This window comes from Tribolium castaneum, chromosome 3, assembly GCF_031307605.1.
Source record: "Tribolium castaneum strain GA2 chromosome 3, icTriCast1.1, whole genome shotgun sequence".
NCBI classification, from domain to species: domain Eukaryota; kingdom Metazoa; phylum Arthropoda; class Insecta; order Coleoptera; family Tenebrionidae; genus Tribolium; species Tribolium castaneum.
In genome coordinates, this window is record NC_087396.1 from 18,972,006 (window position 1) to 18,990,857 (window position 18,852).

General features: G+C 32.8%; 1 protein-coding gene across 2 annotated transcripts in view; it reads left to right on the plus strand.

Moving 5' to 3' along the window:
- Positions 1-3,602: 3,602 nt before the first annotated feature.
- Positions 3,603-18,852, plus strand: part of Galphao (G protein alpha subunit o) — a 38,111-nt gene continuing 22,861 nt past the window's right edge. The window contains exon 1 of one of the 2 annotated variants that reach the window (XM_970745.4): positions 3,603-4,013. In XM_970745.4, the coding sequence (XP_975838.1) occupies positions 3,896-4,013 (118 nt within the window). In that variant the 5' untranslated portion in view covers positions 3,603-3,895. Of the gene's footprint in view, positions 4,014-13,502; positions 13,911-18,852 lie in introns of those variants that run through there. The other variant, XM_961328.4, reaches the window with a different exon arrangement.

An 18,852-nucleotide genomic window follows, 5' to 3' on the forward strand; every position in this document is an offset into this window, starting at 1 on the left:
GCTGCTCGTAACTAAAAGCTTTAGAAGTGCACACTTGAGAAAAACATGAATTAACATACCAAATTACTACTGGTATCTCGTTAGAACTTTACTTCCACTTATCTTCTACTTTAGCTGTTTATAAATATAGTAAGCACTTGTTTAAGAAGCTATGTAGTGGACTAACAAAAGATACAGTATTGTTATTGTTCACTTTTATTTCTGTAACAGGAACTGCTACAAACTGTTGCAAATAAAATAAAATATCCCTTAAACTTACTGTTTGTCGGATTATCCATAAATTATTCAAACATTAAGCTAAGTTTTCAAACACTTTGTCATTGGCACAATTTTGTGGCTAATTGCAAATTGTGCTCCAGTGTGGGGCCAACCACTTACAATGCAATTTTCTACACGCAATTTTTCGGGACAGGTTCATCTAAAAGTCCGACGCCATCGTAATTGCCTTTATGAAATCTAAAAAACTTTACAGCGAGACTAAGGTCTAAAAACACGCGTTGTGCAAACTGTAAAATGTTCCAAGAAGTTGCTTGGCGTTAAGAAAACCCCAAAATCTCAGTTTTTTTAAGATAAAAAAATGATACCTAAATAAAAAATTGAAAATAGAACCACCTGACCTGAGGAACTTTACAATTTTAAAGAGAGTAAAACCGATTAAAAACTAGAACAATACGTAAAATAAACTGTAAAATTCGCCTGAACATACTATTAGTAGGACCTTCTTTTTTATTTTTTTAGTATAGTGGAAAAATAAAAATCTTTCTTTAACCGGTTCCGTTTTTTTCCGCTTTTTTTGGTTTTTGCTGTGACTAGTTTCCAAGGCAAAATTTTTAATTCTTCAACCCACGATTACGGCGAAACTACTGATAAAGCTTGCGTAAACGACTTAGTGCCATTCAGGCGATAAAAAAAAATCAAGACTGATTGCGGTTATCTTAGCTTTAAATCGAATCTGAAAATTATTTCAAGTCGCCATTTCCATTTTACGGAAATTGTTCGATTTTCTTATATTATCAGTTACGGCAAAACTCTATGAGAAAGTAGAAATATTCTCGACCATAGGTAGATATATAAAATAATCCCGGGAATCGATCCAAGGAAATGGTAGAATTCAAATAGTTTTCAGGGGTTAAAAAAACAGATATATATTTAATTTGAAAATTTTTCATGGGGAAGAAAGAAGAAAGGTTATATCTATTTTAGTCAAGAAACCGCAATGACGATTCGAATTTGTATTTTAGTTTATAGGTTTGGTTTTGTCAGATATGTGAAATTTGCTTGTTTAAAAATTGGGTCCCTAATATGAGACAGAATGCTTTTTTTGTATGAGACGTTTCATATTAGGGAAAAAAGTCGTAACCGTAAAATAACCAACTGCTCTAATGAGATATTTTTCATTGAACAATAATATAAAATAAAAATTAATCATAGCAAATTTTATAAAACAAAATAGATTTCCTTAGGATTTCCTCTGTTTTACCTGATTCACTCAAAATTTCTCCAATATTGTATTTGTACACCCATTTCCTATGCAGTTTTACCATTTACCACTCGATTGTTTTCTAAGAAAATTAACATTCTCTTTCAAAATAAAAAACCTTTGAAAAAATTTTTTTTATCTACTTTCATAACAAATGGCACAGAGAAACCGCTTTGATTTCATTTCATATTTCAAGTGTCTCATATTAGCGCTTGAAGAAATTTTTCAATTTTGTACTAATCCGCAGAACTAATGGTTGATTGTTCATCCTTTATTATTTATTATATACATACGAGAGAGCTGCAAAAATTTTGGCAACCAACGCACAAACTTAGCACTACGCCATTGCTGGATTTCACATTGAACTTACTGGTAATATATATAGGACAGTGGTGTGTTTTTTGAAACAAGCTTAACTTGTAAAAAACCGGTGTCTCATATCAGGAACTGTTTTATATCAGGCAGTTTTATCTTTAGTTGTCAATATTTTTTTATTTGACTTTAATTTGGTTTGTTAGCAATTTCCGCGAGAACTAGATGTTAGTTGTAGGATGTTATCTTTTTTTTTAATGATAGATAATTTAAGAGGGAGAATACCCAGGCTAAAAAGCGTAATTTTTCTCGATATTTTACAGCCGTTGTAAGTAACGTTTTTGAAAGACATTTATAGAATACATTCTTCTACTCGGGTTATAAGGGAGGAATGCTATAAGTGTCTTATTTAAATAAGAAAAAAATCCTAAATCCTAAATACTGAAAAAAATTGGTGTTCTTTGAACATTATTACTCTTCAACAATAATAGTTAAAAAGAAAATGAAGTACTTTTGGCCATGTAGTGGATTCTTCGGAATAAAGAGGCTTTTGTTTTAATTTGAAATTGTCAATTGTTATCTCGCAAAATTGTTAAAACAAACTGGCGGCATTAGTCTTGTGATTATCCATTCGGTCCCTCCCTGCTATTTAAATTTGTATTTTTGGGAGAGCTGGCTTTATTAGTTTAAAAAAGATAAGCATTAGCGCTGCTAAGTCATTTTATACCAAAAAACGTTCAAAATTGGAACCGGTTCCAGATTGTCGATTTTGAAAATATCAATATCTTCATAATTAATTGGTCAAAATTAAAAAAAGTACATGGTTGCATATACAATAGAAGCTTAAAAATAATGTGTCACTCGACCCCTCTTGCTATTTAAATTGTTTGAAGGGGTAGATTTGGTCGCCTGGGGGATGCAGAAATAAGTTTGAAACTAACATAAAATTCATTGATTCCCCTTTAAACTAAAATTGATCTGTTTCAGCATTTTTTCCAAACTTTGACGAGATCGGAGATTTCAGGGGGTGCAAATTTTAGTTGGGACACCCTGTATGATTTTTTCGCCGGTTTCATCACCTTCCAAATATTTTATGACGGGACGTTATTTCCTCCGAAGGGAGGAAAATGGGAGCGGAAAGTACGTTCTTTCTTGTCGAGGGAGGAAATTACTTTCTGCCATACGAAGCAAATGACGTCGTACTTTTATAGAATATTATTTTGAAGGGTGGAAAATCTAATGAGGAGGAAGGCATCTTCTCTTCGGAAGAGATTCCATGTCTTTCCAACCTTGCTACACAAACATTTATCAATTATCATTCTAAAATATAGCAAATTTTAGAAAGGTTTTCCAAAGGTACCATTGGTAGTTCAGGAGTTAGTGGCCGACAACCAATCCAGGCACTGAAAATCGACCAAAATTTCGAAAAATGGAAAACTTCAAACGTTAGTTAAAGACAAGAAAACTGAGCGATGTATGCTTTTTTTCGTAAAATGTTATTGACTAGAGCCAGCGTTTCATTCACGTCGGCGCCCATGTTCCATCCTCACAAGTCAACAATCTTCCATTCCATATCAAATTCAATTAAGTTTCCTGTCCCGATCTAAATTTAGCCGGTCGTAAATCACATCACTCATAATATCAAAATAGCGATTTTATAGTCGACCTGACTTCTGCTATCAGTTATCAAACAAAGCAAGCGTTCGAGCCGCATCGCATCGGAGTGACCGTTCGCTCGGCGTCGGGTCGGTTGGCTGAAGAGGGCCTTGACGGCGTCGGCGGCGTCGTAGTCGAGGGCGACGGCGCCCATGCGTATTATCAGCGCTTGCGCACCTGACGGCGCCCAGCATCGAGCGAGTGTGCGTTCGAGGCGGACGCGTCGAGCTCCGTTGTGTCAAAATTCCTAGTGCACACACAGACAGAGAGTTTGATTAGCGAATTGGTGGAGGGACGAAGTGCTAGCGGCGCGAGTCTGTGCTATTATGTCCAGTGGACGGCGGCAGCGTCGCGACCCCATCAGGTGCTAGTTGGGGTGAGTGCAAGTTTCGGCCACGGACGACACCATCAGCCGGCGCGACGTTTTGCACGGAGGGGACCTGCAGGATGGGGTGCACTTCTTCGGCGGAGGAGCGGGCGGCCCTGGCCCGCAGCAAGCAGATCGAAAAGAACCTCAAAGAGGACGGCATCCAGGCCGCCAAGGACATCAAGCTGCTCCTGTTGGGTGAGTAGGGCGGGGGTTCGATAAGCCGTCTGGGTGCGGACTCTGCGCACGCGGACACGCAGACACACGCACCCTCTCGGCCATGGTGCTCCTTCCTGCTTTCGCTGTGCCTTTGCTTTGCCGCCCAGGACTCTCTTCTCATCCCGGTCGGGTCGGTGGCGGACGCGACCCACTATTATTTCCTAGTTTGCTGACGGAACTTACGTTTGTACTAGCAAACTGGGGGAGGCCGGGATGCAAATGCGGGCACCTGTAGCACCGGGTCATCTCCCCTACACTCAGTAGCGTAGCCACCAAAGCGCTCATTATTGCGAAAAAGGAAAATTCTACTTTTATTATTTAAAAAGATAAAGTTGTTTGTGTAGCGTGATTGAGCCTATAGATTAGTTTTAAAATTTGTTTAATGAATCGATTTCTTGTTATGCAGACATTTACTGACCGCAATACTGTTTCATATTGTAATTTATTTATTTTTTTGGGTGGGGGAAAGGATATGATCATGCCAAAGAAGCACAGTGGGGTTACTTGCCGTTTGCCCGATATCATTTTTCGCTATCAAACTGAACGTGAAACGAACATTTGTATATGACCTTTAAAATGCCTAAACAATATACTATAACAATGTTTATATTTTTTAGTATTGTTGTTGGAAGTGTTCCTATTACTACGTTCCATGCACCACCTCTATCGTTTTAGAAATGTTTAAATACCCGGAAAAAATTTACGAGGAGAATCAACTATGTAGTTTAAGATCCGAATCTTCAAATAAACAAGATTGAAATTCGATTTACACCAAAAAACAGTGATCACAATGGTTTTGTATCTTGTTCCTGAGTTAAAACTTTACCTCATAGGTTGGTTATTATTTCAATTTAAGTGTTTGTAACGAATTGGAAAATTCAATAGTTTTAATTTTTTTATGAAAAAACCTAAAGTTCAAATCACGTGAAAAAAATACAGTAACATGAATACGTTATCTACTATTCCCCAAAAATTCTTTAAAAAAATTGTTAGTACAGTTTTTTAATAAAAAAATTAAATGGTCAAAAATAGAGGTTTTTTCATTATATTTTTAAACGACACTATCAATTGTTTCAAAATGTATATATATTGTTGCTAAGGCCATCATAAGGTTACGGTATTTTTTTTATAATTCTTGAACTAAGAATATTTTTTTCAAATATGCTCAAGACTATGATTAAAGGGGCTATAAATGTCAAATTGTAGCCAATTTCTTCCGTGTTTTACAGCCGTTTTAAGTAACATTTTTGAAACTTGGATACATTTTTTCCATATAGACTGTAGGGTGAGGTAGGGGAGAGAGTCGTTTAAAATGTGGTCAGTGCTTTATTGAATTAAAAAAAATTCTGAAAACTGAAAAAAATTGGTGTTTTCAGCCTTTTACGGAGGACAATGGCTGAAATTCAATGATTTTCAGCCCCTTAAATAATAATAATAGCCTAGAGTCTAGAACATATTTTTTAGGTAACTCATTTGCGATAAATTCTTTTGCGCATATTACATTTGATAAAAAATAAGTTAGTTTCATCAGGTAAGTAAACGGGGAAGTGGTGGTGGAAGTGTGATTTTATTTACTTACTTGCTGGAATGACAATCATGAATTGTCACTGTTTTGACAATTTAAATTATTTCGGTTGCGTTTTTACCAAGGTTTAGTAAACAATTTGCAGGGCAATGATCCGATTGAGACATTTTTTAGGACATTGTTAGGATTTTCATTTAACTCTGCTTTGTACAGTGCGAAATAATATCTATAATATTATAACATTTATTAAACTGAAACGGAAGATAAAATTTCGATAGGTATCCTTTACAACAATTATTTAAGGGAAACATAAATAAAGCAATTATTTATTGTGAATACAGGGCTGGCTTGACAGATAGTGAAATATGTGGAGGGTCAGGCGAAATTGATCTATAAAATAAAAAAAGTTGATTAGTGGGGAGAAGTGCTCCAAATTTATGAAGAATAATAATGAATAAGATTTATAAAAAGAAGGAAATTTAAAGTAATTCATTCATATTGTAATTATTATATTTCTGGTTGGACATGTGCTAAAAAGTTGAGAGAAAAATGTCACTTTTGGACAAATTTACTGATTTCTTTATCCGTTTAATAAAACCTTTTAATTAATTAATATTAATAATAATTATATTATTAATTATATTAATAATAATAATAAATTTTAGTTCAAATGCGTGCTTAAGCGTTAGAAAAAGACAAAACCTACGCCATTTTTAACCCTATTCAACAATTTTTTTAAAATAATTGACTAAGAAATGTGGCTATCTACCTACAAAATAATAATAATATTTTTCAACCAAATGTGTCGATTGTAACATACGATTTATTTTTATCAAAATTTTGCAGATTAAGTTTTTGGACAAAAATTTTTTCACTCAAAAACGTCAAGTACCCTAAAAATTAAACATAACACAATTTTGACCCCATTCAGTGGTTTTTATGGTAAATATTGATGAAATTTAGCTGAATACCTAGTTGTTTTGTGGCAAAAATGCCAAAATCATATCATATTTGATTCAATTTATTGCTTTTACGCCCCATTTGATAATATTTCATAAAAATTCATTAATGTGCTTAAGCGCAAATTTGTTCCATATGGAAGTAATTTCGAGATTTTTCGGTAAATCTTTGGTACAGTTTTAATATAAACAATTGTAATTCTAGGTCAAAATGGACAATATAATATATTTTTCGATGCAACCTAGTAATTTTTCAAATGAGAAATTTTGCGAAAAAATTGTGTTTTTCAAAAACAAGGTAAAACGCCTGGAAAAGGACACAAATAAGGATCATTTTGACTTTTCGGTTGACTTTGGTCGAAATTTCTTAAAATCACCATGAACCGTTCTAAGTTCAACAATAAACGTGCTAAAACGATCGAAAAAGGAAAAAATATTGAAATTTTTTATTATGGTATTGAATTAGTTAGAGTTTCTTTATTGGGAGAGTTGAGACACTGAATGTCAATTTTCAAAATTTTGTTTCATTTACGTCGGTTGTAATGTGTAAAAAAAGCAAATTGGGATAGAAATCAGTGGTGTTACACTTGAAATTTGGCGAAAAGTCAAATAAATTTGTCAAAAAATGTTTTCATTTTTCGTCGACTAACTGTGTTTAGAAATGGTTTAGACTGGCAGTCGTCGTCAATTCACTGTTTTTTTTATATGAATTAGTAACATTTCGTATTTAATTTTACATAATATGTGGAAACTTTGTGTTTTTTTATTCTTATTTGGGATTTTGGTTCTTTTTAACACGTATTTCACGTACAAGAAAACTAAAATAAAAGGAATCTGTTCTAATGTAATTTATATCTCGTTTATTAAATAAATAATAATAAAAAAAAAACTTGGATGTATATACATATCTATTATTTTTCACCAAGTATCGATAGCACTGATTCTGTGAATTTGATCGAACTTATTATGTTTCAATTATGCGATTACTCTTGGGTTTTTTTTTAATTTGTGTGAATTTTTTAAACAGTAGTTTGTGTTTCTTTTTTAACAACCTAAAGGTAGCCCCTGGTTACAATTTCCAAAATATTTACAATGGTCATTTTCGCACTAAGTAAATCAATTTTTAAAGATTTCGTGCTTATGCTACGCCACTGCCCATATCCGTGCCCTAAACAGTCATTTCCAGAGGAGGGCCGTATTTTCACAGTTAATTCGTTCAAGTGATATCCGGGTGATACATTCGGTATGTTTATATCAAACTACATAGTATATTAAACACGCCAACAGTTGTTGTTGAATTAAGATAAAATACAAAAAAAGTAACATGTCAACGATTCATGGAATTATTATCGGACGAAAATAAATTCTCCTAAGTGGATTATTGATTTTATGTCTTGATCTTTTAATTATGGCAGGAAGTGTACTTACTTCCGCGTCGAGGTCTAAATTAAGTGGTAGTATTATGTTACCCTAGCTAGAGAATGAGTGGGTGTAGGTAGAGGGTGGAATCTCAATAAAACGTCACAAAATATAGTACATGCAGCCTACGCAGGGAAATTCTTAAAACGAATTATTCAATTTATGACAAAATGCAAGCAGACTTGAATTGCATATCGGCGAGCGATCAAAACATCTCGATATATCTTTGAAATGAGGGTACAGTTGCCCCAAAGCAAGAGTAACACGGAATTTTCGTAAATACCAAGCAAAATAAATCAATCATTAAACAAATAAACAGAGTCTAAGCGAAAAAGTTAAAATGTGTTTCATGACCGACAAGATATAAAATTGTTTTTGATTTCTGAAATTCAACATTCTTTCAATCCCATAAAACTCCCATAAACCAGAAACATGACTTAAATTGTAAATGTGATTAACAGATTCAAATAGAGGGCAAGAGTGTTTAAACCTGCCGCTCTATATGTGGTTTATTCGTTTATCCACTAAAATATTGTGCAACTAATATTAGTTGCTTACTTTGAATAATGCAAACAGCGTGTGTACTTAACAGTATCCCCCTTTCCTTTGAGCTTATCAAGAAGATGGGAGTTTTCTGCTCTGTTGTGTTGTAGCATTGAGCTGCTTTTTTCGAAAATTTTATCCCTTTTGACATAAAATGGTGCTTATTGTGCGATACAACCCTCATAAAGTCGTATTTTTAGACCAGCTTGTGTAATGTCGTAATAAAAATAAGTTGACATTATTATGAACCATATGATGGTCAGGCCGTAAATTCTTTAATACAATTTGTCAACGTCATCTCAATTTTATTAATCCTGCGTTTGATGTAATTACTAGTGGGGCAAAGAACCGTTTTTACGAATTCCATCAAATGTTGTGCCAATTAACAGCTTCAGAAACTGTTTAATTTGTGAGAATTTTGTTTTGTATTTATTATTTTCGTGGAAGTAATTGTTTTAATTTGCATAAATTTTTCGCAACAACGCGGCACCGCTTCAAAGAAAACAGCTTCTGAACTTCAGAGACAATGACACAATGAAACTCAATGCAGCAACACGTGAGGATAATACGAGATGGAGAAATTTCAAGTTCATATACAGTCGGGACAGGTCTTGTTACAACAAAGTAAATTGTTTAAAATAGATTTTGTTCAGAGTTGTTGCGGGAAAATCAATGAATTGTTTTTAACGGTCACTGACATGAGGAGTAATGTTATTGAAAAAGTGAGGCATTATGACATCTTATCACAAATTGAATTCTTTATGGTTGTCTGTCTACAAGTTGGTTGTTTTTATGTTAATCAGACACTTGTTGGTGTTATTCCGATTCTAATTATAGTTATTAGTTTTAATTATTTCCAGCGACAAGTAACCGACATTATTTTGCTCTAATCTCTTAATTCGATAAATCAAGGAAAAATGTATGCGTTAAATTCTCATAATTGTTAACTTGATTTATGAAGTGAGACTGGGAAATGCACTGTGAATTATTATAATGCATTATAAATTATAATTCTTTGAACATGCGTTACACGACCTTTTATAGAAATTAAACTTCAAACCTGCAAAAGTGTTTTCGTGCTTTTTCCAAGTCACTGTCTATTTATATTCCTAAAAATTAAAAATATACCAAACATTGACAGGTAGGTATGATACGGTTTGTCCAATGCTTTTTATAGGTAGCGTAATATAAATTATTCAAAAAAAGTTTATTTCTTCATGCCAATACATCATGGCATAAAAAAGTTGTTCTCTACAAGAGTAATAAAATAATGCAATACATTTATAGCAAAAAAACAAGGAAAAAGTGTTCTACCTTTATTTTTGAATGGCTTGAATGAAAACTTATCTGCGAGAATGTTTTCTAAACCCCATTTAATGACTCGGAATGATGAGATTGGAAATAAGGTGGAGCTTTTCAACACAGATGAAATACTATTTATACAAGATTAGTCTGCTAAAAGTATCTTTTTACTGTATCTCAAAAACGAATTGTCACACAGAATTTTCCGTTACCGTTTCTTATATTAAAATTAATTAATTAGTACTCGTACTAAGTCGCTGCACAAAAAATTAATATAATTAATTTTATTTTTAGGGAATTGTAGAAATATTCTGAACAAATGAACATACTGAGAGAAAAAATAAAGTATTTAGTAGCAAACGTTCATTTCTGACTCGTGGTTTTTAGGATTCAGGAAAAAAATCTTTTAGCAAACTTATCGTATATTTTATGTATAGTACCTAGTACTTTATAGGCTCTGACAAAAGATGGAACCAAGCATTTTTTATTTAAAAAGTAAAATAATAAACGAGTACGAGTATTAAATGCACTTTACATAAAATACGTACGTAAAATATTACGTAATGTATTAGTAGATTGCAATTTTTTAACGTAACATAATATGGACCGCATTAGTTTTGGTAAAGGAATTTTTCCACTTTTTTACCCAAACAGAGAAATTAAATTAAATTCAGATAAGCTAACTCTTTACAAATAAGGAGACAATAACAAATCAGCTTAGAATAGTGTGTTGCATAAATGCGATAAGTAAATAAAAAATTGCGGTGCGTTCAACCAGAAAATTGTATTTATAAAATTACCTAGTGTTTTATGCACTGCTTCACAGTTAGTAATAAAATTTTGTTTTCTCAGGTTTTCGATTTTTTAAATATTTGCTTATTGGAGCACGGGAGAATACGAACGAGAAATAAAATCTTGTAGATTGTTTTTGGCTTTTCAAAATTTTACGAATCCCGAAAATTACCACTGGGCATAAATTCTTTCATTTGTTTTTACAAAAAAGCACATGTGTTCCTCGAATCCGTGTCTGAGTAATCACTTAATCAGCTAACAGTCCACTGTAACTTTAAAGCCAAATGCCATGTTAGAGCAATTGAATAGGACTTTGTTTTAGTGCAGATAGTCATAAAATCCTTTATTCTAGCCGATCAAGCATTTTTCCGGTCTGCGCGATCGTATGAATTTCCTCTAATACACTCTGTAGACATGGACGGAGACAGGGGGTCCAAAAGTCTCGAACCATCTCTTGGGTGGTGATGATGGACTTCACTTATTTAAAAATTCTCTAACAAAAAATTTTTCGAAAAAATCATCTGCATTCATTTTTATGCTTTGCTGATCGTCTGTTACCAGACTGTGAAGGGGTTGGAAAAAATACTGTAAGCTTGTTTGTCAAATATTCGTTTATATCTGATTTTCAATACTTATATCGCTTGTAGTTTTTTTTCATAGAATGTTGTGTCTATAGAATCTGGATTTTTTGCCTTTTTTTATTTAGGTAATTTTTCTTAAAACGTCATCAATTCAGCTAGTAGAAATTTTATTTACATTAAGCAACTGAAGTACTTAGTTAATAGGAATAAGAACGTCTGAATTAAAAAAAAATTCTACAAAGAACTCTTAATCACCCTGTAGAACGGAACTTTTTTTCTTTCAAAGAAATTTTTAAATACTGCATTTTTTATTTTGAAATACAAATAGGTTTTTATAGCCATTGAGTATATTTTTGAGATGGGAATATTTATTTGCGGGGTTAGTAAAGTATCTGTAAACTGAACGAGTTCGGATTATTTAGGTATACCACTAATTGTGATAAATTTTATTATCCGAACGTTTTCGTAATTTAAACTAGGTCTGCTAACTTTCTTTTCGGATTATCCAGACATTAGTGTACTTGAACAAACAAATAGAATAGAATAGAACCAATTAGGTATCACTTCTTATTTTTAAGATTAAAAAAACAAATATTAAATGTAGGAATTGTCGCATTCTAAACAACTTTTCTGAAGACTACTATTTCACCAAAAATTCGTTTTTTAAGTTGGCGTAATAGGTATAACAGACCAGAAATTATGATTTTCCTAGTTAATTCTCTTTTTATGTGGTTCGGCTGACTTGACGGCTACGTTCGACAGTCAACCTATCCTAACAATCACTGATACTCCTAATAATAGGATAATACTAGGAGTATAATTTACTATATACAGTAATGTCTGGGTAATCCGAACATAAATTTTGTAGACCTTGTTCGGATTACGAAAACGTTCGGATTATCGCCTTCGTAATAAATTATATCAATAATCCGATCTGGTTCGGTTTACAGATACCATATTAACCATGTAAATATACAGGGTCGCTAAAAATAATGGATATGCCTAAATATTTTCAGAACGGTTTGACAAAGCACCTTGAAATTAGGGAAACAGTTAAGTGTTTAAAGTCTATCATCTGAAATCTATTTCAATTTTCTATCGTCATTTATTTTGAAAATACAAGGCTAACTAGATTTTTTTTAATGGCACGAAGGGTCAAAATTTAATAATTTTTAAAAGAGCAGTTTCAATTAAAATAAGATATGCATGTGTTATACGATAGAACTCAAAAAAAATGTTTTTTTTAATATTAAATTAGATCCTTCTTGTCATTAAAAAAAGTCAAGTTAGCTCTGTTTTCTCAAAGGTGACGATTGCATTAATATTTTGTTTTTTGCATTACACGCTCACTTTATAAAAAATTGGGATAACGTTAAAGCATCAAATTGAAGCGAGTTAGAAACTCTTATCATTAGCGATATAAGTTCTTTTTTTGGCAACTAGAAGTATTTATTTTTTCAGTGTTAGTGCCACTGAAAAAATAACTTGAGACACTCTGTAGGTATCCTAAGAACAAATAGATACAATAAAATTTGATATACATATGAAATCATAGAATTTATATACTTTTAAGCATATACCAAATTTCAATAAGTTTTGAGGAGTAGTTTTTATAATATCCATACTTTTTAGCGACCTGTATTGTCTTATCACAAAAGTGGATATAAAAATTTGTATGTATTTCAAAATAAAAAAATACAAAAACAAAAAATATTTTATGTAGGTACTTCTTCAGTTTCTTTCTACAAAGTGATCAAGTGTTGCCTTGTGCATAAATATTTTTTAAAGTCTAGTTCAGATTATGGAAAACAGAGATTGTACTTGAGAAGGAATTGTATCACTGTACTTGAAAAGGAACCGTAAACATAAATGATTGATTTTTATTCGGCATCTATTCATTTCATAATAAATGGTTTTTTAATTAATGAATTTTCAACTATCGAACTATCGAAAAAACTATCAAATTATTCATTAAAATTGGTTTCATTCTGCCCATCACCATGAATGTATGTATGCACTTCGACTTTATCGTATGAAACTTTTAATGTGCCTATTCTACATAGCACCGTGTTTGCAATTTAATTCGATTTGATTCGATAGATACGTATTTTTTGGTTGTGAAAAAAACCTAGAAATGTTTTTTACGACCTTTCTCTTGATTGTTTTACTTATACCTAGAGCCAAAAAGCATCTTTCGAAAGGGTGCTAATTTCTTTCAACACCTGGAAGCCCCCGCGTGCCTCCGCCCATGTGTGTCGGTACTTTTATCACGCGTACGTCATTGCCAGGAGTGGGGGCCCCACCGTTTGACGTCCTCTGCTAAGCACATGTGTATCCGAGGGGTAGGGCGATGAAAATGAACCATCTGCCGATGGCCACTTCGATCTGTCGCTTCAATCTTTCTCGAATCAGTTAGCGTTGCCAAAGCCGGAGCAAGTGCGCTTCCTCTCCGGAAACCCGAATAGAAAAATAGCGCGTTTCCGGGCCCCGGACTATTCCAAATCACAGTGGATTAATAAGTGCTTCGAAACCATAGTGCAGTGATGTTGTAGCGGTCTGTTTTGGGTGGTCGGTCGTTTTTTCTCGTTGTCGGAGTGAAATAAAGCCGCCAAGACGTCGTGCATCGAGGACTGCGCCATGGGGTGCACGGTTTCGGCGGAGGAGCGGGCGGCCATCGCCCGAACGAAGCAGATTGACCAGACGCTCAAAGAGGAGAGTCAGAGGGCGAAAAGAGATGTTAAACTGTTGCTGTTAGGTATGGCAGGAGTGGCACGGAAATTCGCTTAATTATTAACCGGATGCGGCCGAGAGTGCGGAAATTTGATTTGGTAATCGCTTCATCATCACTTGGAAAAGCTTCAGTTTGCGAAAATGAACGGTTCAAAAACTTATGGAGATTCCAACGATACCATAAGTTGGGGAAACGGACAAGAGCCCTACGGTGGTGACTGATGGGGCGGTGGCGTTACTGCAATTCTAATTTCCGGTTCTACTGTTTTATTGTTTCCGGGAACTTTAGCTGCACGAGGGCTGCAACCCTTTCTTTCGGGCTAACTGATAGTAATAGTCACGTTCATAAGGGCGTTTTATCATTCTATATAACATGTTATTATCATGAGTATATGTGTTATTCATATAAATAGAGAACTTATGTTCTTTTTCCTATAAACTTGTTATTGGACCGAGAATTACGGGGAGGTTTTTTCAACATATAATACAATGTGTTCAAAAATTGCTGTTCATCAAGTCACCTATGAAATTTGAAGGTAGTGTGCCACTTAGTTTAAATTGTGAATGCCCTCAAAGTGCCGTCAAAATAATGCAAAAAGGCAGCGCACCTAAAAACGAAAAAAATACACAGCAAGAAAAGTCAGTGAAATATAAAACACAAATCAAGACAAACCTTACACTTGAAACAACTTTGCTGAAAAATGCAAAAAATTGAGTAAAAAGTTGATTCAAAGATTTGCTAGAGTTGACTGTACTCAGAAAGTACAATTAATATTATTTGTATTTGGACGAAACGACACATTGATTTTGAATTCCATGGACGACTTGATGAACAACCATTTTTGAACACATTGTAGTTTTCTTCTACGTGTAGCAGTTTTTTTCTGAAGTCATATTTTTAGTTATCTCGGAGTAGCTAGATTCAAATACGGAGGAATTTTTATTACAACAATACATTTTTTCGCCTGTGACCGCTTTTGTACGTCAGGGAAGTGCTATGTGAAAATGACCACGTCCCGTACTCTCTATATTCGGAAGTAATTTGTATTTGGGTATGTCAGTAAACCTTTTGAAGACTTATCGACTCATAATAAGTGTCACAGAGCACGTACTCCTTTAGTCTGTGCAATTTTTTGTCTTCATTATAATTATTATAGATAGTGAAAAAATGTCTAAAAAACTATTAGAGCGTTTTTCGTGGACAAATTACAAGAAAGTAGTGACAACGTTTTAAAATTGAAAATTTATAAACATACTACATACTACTACTTCGTTCAATACTAAAATATGTACTATGCGATTTTCTAAAATTTTGATCTAGTTACTCATGACAGTTTCGTTAACCCGATGTCTATTACGAAAATAAGTTTCCAACATATTTTTTTTATATTCTTCGGTGAACATTTTGGAAATATTGACAGATAAAGCGATGCTGAAGTTATTACGCAATTCGTTTCACTCCTAGCGAAACTGTCACGGATAACTAGATCAAAATTTAAAAACATAGCATGGTATAAAGTGGACAGGTTTATTATTAAAGAGACGCTACACAGAGATTAACTGCACAAAATATCGAGAAGCACATTGGCTTATCCTAGGGAAAATTTGCAGCAAAATACAACGGAAAGTGTACAGGGTGTTTCACACAAGTTTACTAGGCCTACGTTTAATCTACAGTCTAGGCCACAAAAATCTCATACGAAATGTCATTTTAATTTTAGTTTTGTTATAATTTAGACTTTGATTTGCCAAAGTAACATTTATTAATTCTTTTTGAGAGGATAATTTATAACGGTTAGTATGACAGCACTTTCGCAATTGATAAAATACGAATTATAGCAGTTAGAGAAAAGTGGTTATACGCCGAAGAATTGCACATGAAACTACTGTAATGAACGTGAAGACACGGTGGCAAAATGAAGAAACCACAAGCCGAAAACAAGGAACAGGCTTGACCAAAATTTCTTTACTTTCCAACACTATTGGAGTCGTGTTTATGCTGTGAATATTGTTAATAAATGATAACATAGAACAACTGCAATGGGTTCCTAAATGTTCGGATTTTTAAACCCCATCGAAAACGTATGGAGTAAATGTTTAAAAACATGTTACGTATAAGCATTCCAAACAGACATCAGCTTTCTGAAGCAGTGGAAAATAATTTTGAAATTTTGGTACAAACACAAAATTATTTTAAAAATCTCATACACTCCATATTAACGAGTCTAAGAACAGCTCCTATTGAAAAATTACACAAACCATTAATGCTTTTTATTTATTACAAATTTCTTCTCAATAAAATTTGATCGTTTGATTCCCGTGTGATTTACGCAAATTCATTTTTTTATATAATAGTTTGTTTTACAATAAAAATTTTTATATATTACAATTTCTAAATTAAATGTAGTTCTGAGTTTCTGAAAAAAATATAGTTTTTTATGTGTAAGAAATACAGTAACTTTGGAGCTGACAACGATTTTTTAGGAATTTTTTGTTCAAATGACACTACACCTTTTCCAATTATTGTGGTTCAGAATAATTTTTATATATTATTAGGAAATGTAGAAAAATTATGAAAAAATGTACATGCGTTGAGAAAAAATACAGTACCAATTTAACAGTGGACACCCTGGTTTCTGTGATATTCAAAAAATATATAAATAAAGACAATATTTCTAGCAAAGCAACAAAGATTATAACAAACGTTTTAAAATTAATGAAGTAATTTTAATCTTAGTGTCTTGGCTAGGTCAACGTAGGTCTAACTATTCATTCATTCATTCATTTCTGGACGCTTGTTATAGTACGTATTATTGTGTAATTGCCAATGTATATCGATTTGTATATTCCTTTGTACTTAATTTGAACTTTTGAGTCTTTTTACAATTTCTAAATAAGCTCCTTGATGATGACCTACTGATTGAGTTGAAACCTCGGTTTGAATAAATAATTATATATTTATTTATTTTTTTTACAAGTAAGATATTTTAAAATACACAAATAAACAAATAGCAGAACTTGCCAGAGATTGTCTTAAAAAAATGACCGAATTTTTGTCCAGAGGGAGTTGTCGTGTAAAGTTAAAAGAACCCTATAAACAAAAGGATAGGATAACGTTGTCATTCTTTTTTTTAATATATTTACACTAATTTTAAATGCTTAATGTGTAACGAAAACAAAAAGAAAGATGTTCAGATTTTTAGATTTTTTTATATAGTTATTTTCTTAAAAGCTAGACAAACTAATTACTCGTATATACATATTATGCATTGATTTTAAAATAATAGAATTACAGTTTATTATCAATGTCTGTAGTTTGCTTTGTAATTTCTTTCAGTAAGTTATAATTTATTTAGGCAGCCGATTTCGAATTTTTTTCACTAAAGTTGAACGCTTTTAAAATTTGAATTAACTTTGCATGCAAAGAATGCTTATTAAGTATGCAGCACCCTCAGCATTATTAATTCATAAGGTCGATAAAGCACCACACGATGTGTTATTAACAAAAATATTCGTCACATTGTCCAAACCGTAATTTCTAGAAAAAAGTGTTGATTTCGGTTATAGTCAACAAGACAAAATCCTCAATAATTAACCCCAATTAGTGCGTATTTTCACACAGACTTGTTAACACACTCAACCTTTTTGGGTCGAGTTATTCTTCACATTCAAAGTCCCTAGTTCCTGCTCAATTTAAGTCAATTCAACTGCATCGCAAGTGCAGTAATGAACGTTCACCAAAACACAAAATAATAAATTTTCAGTTAAACACACCAAATTACGTTATTCGTTCCGTTTCTTGACAAACAACACAAGTAGTAAAAGCACGAGTTCGTGACAAATTCAAATAAAATTTTATAACAAAGCGTACGATATTTCTGAAGCTGAATTTTTTTCGCGTTTTGTAATTGCGGAAAGTTTGCATTTATTGAGGATAAGTATGTATGGCGTACCCACTTTTATGTCTTTTCGGTTTCGCCAATAAAACACTGCTGATTTCATAATTAGTTGATCAAATGTGTGGGTCACCAAAACACGCAATGTTAAATTAATTACTGTATTTATCTAAAGAATTTGCACAAAAATTTAGCTCAATTAAAACACAGTTTTCAGAAATATTTATATAGATTTGTCAAATGTAAAGTAAAAGCCCAGAGGGCCATAAAAGCGAAATGAAGGTGCACTTTCGAGGACTGATAACAAACTTAAATAAAACTATTATCATATTGATTTCTCCCGATTTGGAGCACTTGTAGATACAATTTTGTATGTTATTCGTAGAAATGCTCCGTACGTGTTGGAAAGTCACCGCCTGATTATGCTTGTTATTTTGTTGAAAAATGTGTGTGCTTATTTTTTGACTCATGCTCTATGAAGTGTCAAAGTGGGGATCTACCATGTAACAATAAATATCACACGTTATGTAATTTTCATTTTTCTCTCACTTAATTAGCAAATAACAATAACTTGCATAAGTTAATTAGCGTTGTTTGCTTCCAAATCACTTCATTTGGTATACGTTTTAAACAACAAAACAATTTACAGTTTTGTTGAAATATTGTACAATGTGTTCAAGAATGATTGTTAATCAAGTCGACTCTGAAAATCAAATTCAATGCTCCGCTTCATCCAAATGACAATTGTAGTTTCTGAGTACTGTCATTTCTGTAAAATTTTTGAATTAGCTTTTTACTCATTATTTTGCATTTTTCGGCAAAGTTGTGTCAAGTGTAGAATTTGTTATGATTTGTGTTTTATTGTTGTGTATTTTTTCGTTTTTGGATTCCAAGCCTTTTTCCATTATTTTAACGGATCTGTCACTTTGACAGCATTCACAATTTAAATTAAGCGGCACATTACGTTCAAATTTCATATGTGACTTGATGAGCAACCATTTTTGAACACGTTATATGTAATTAATTAGTGTTTTTCTCGTGCTAAATATTTTAGATTATTTAATTAAGTGT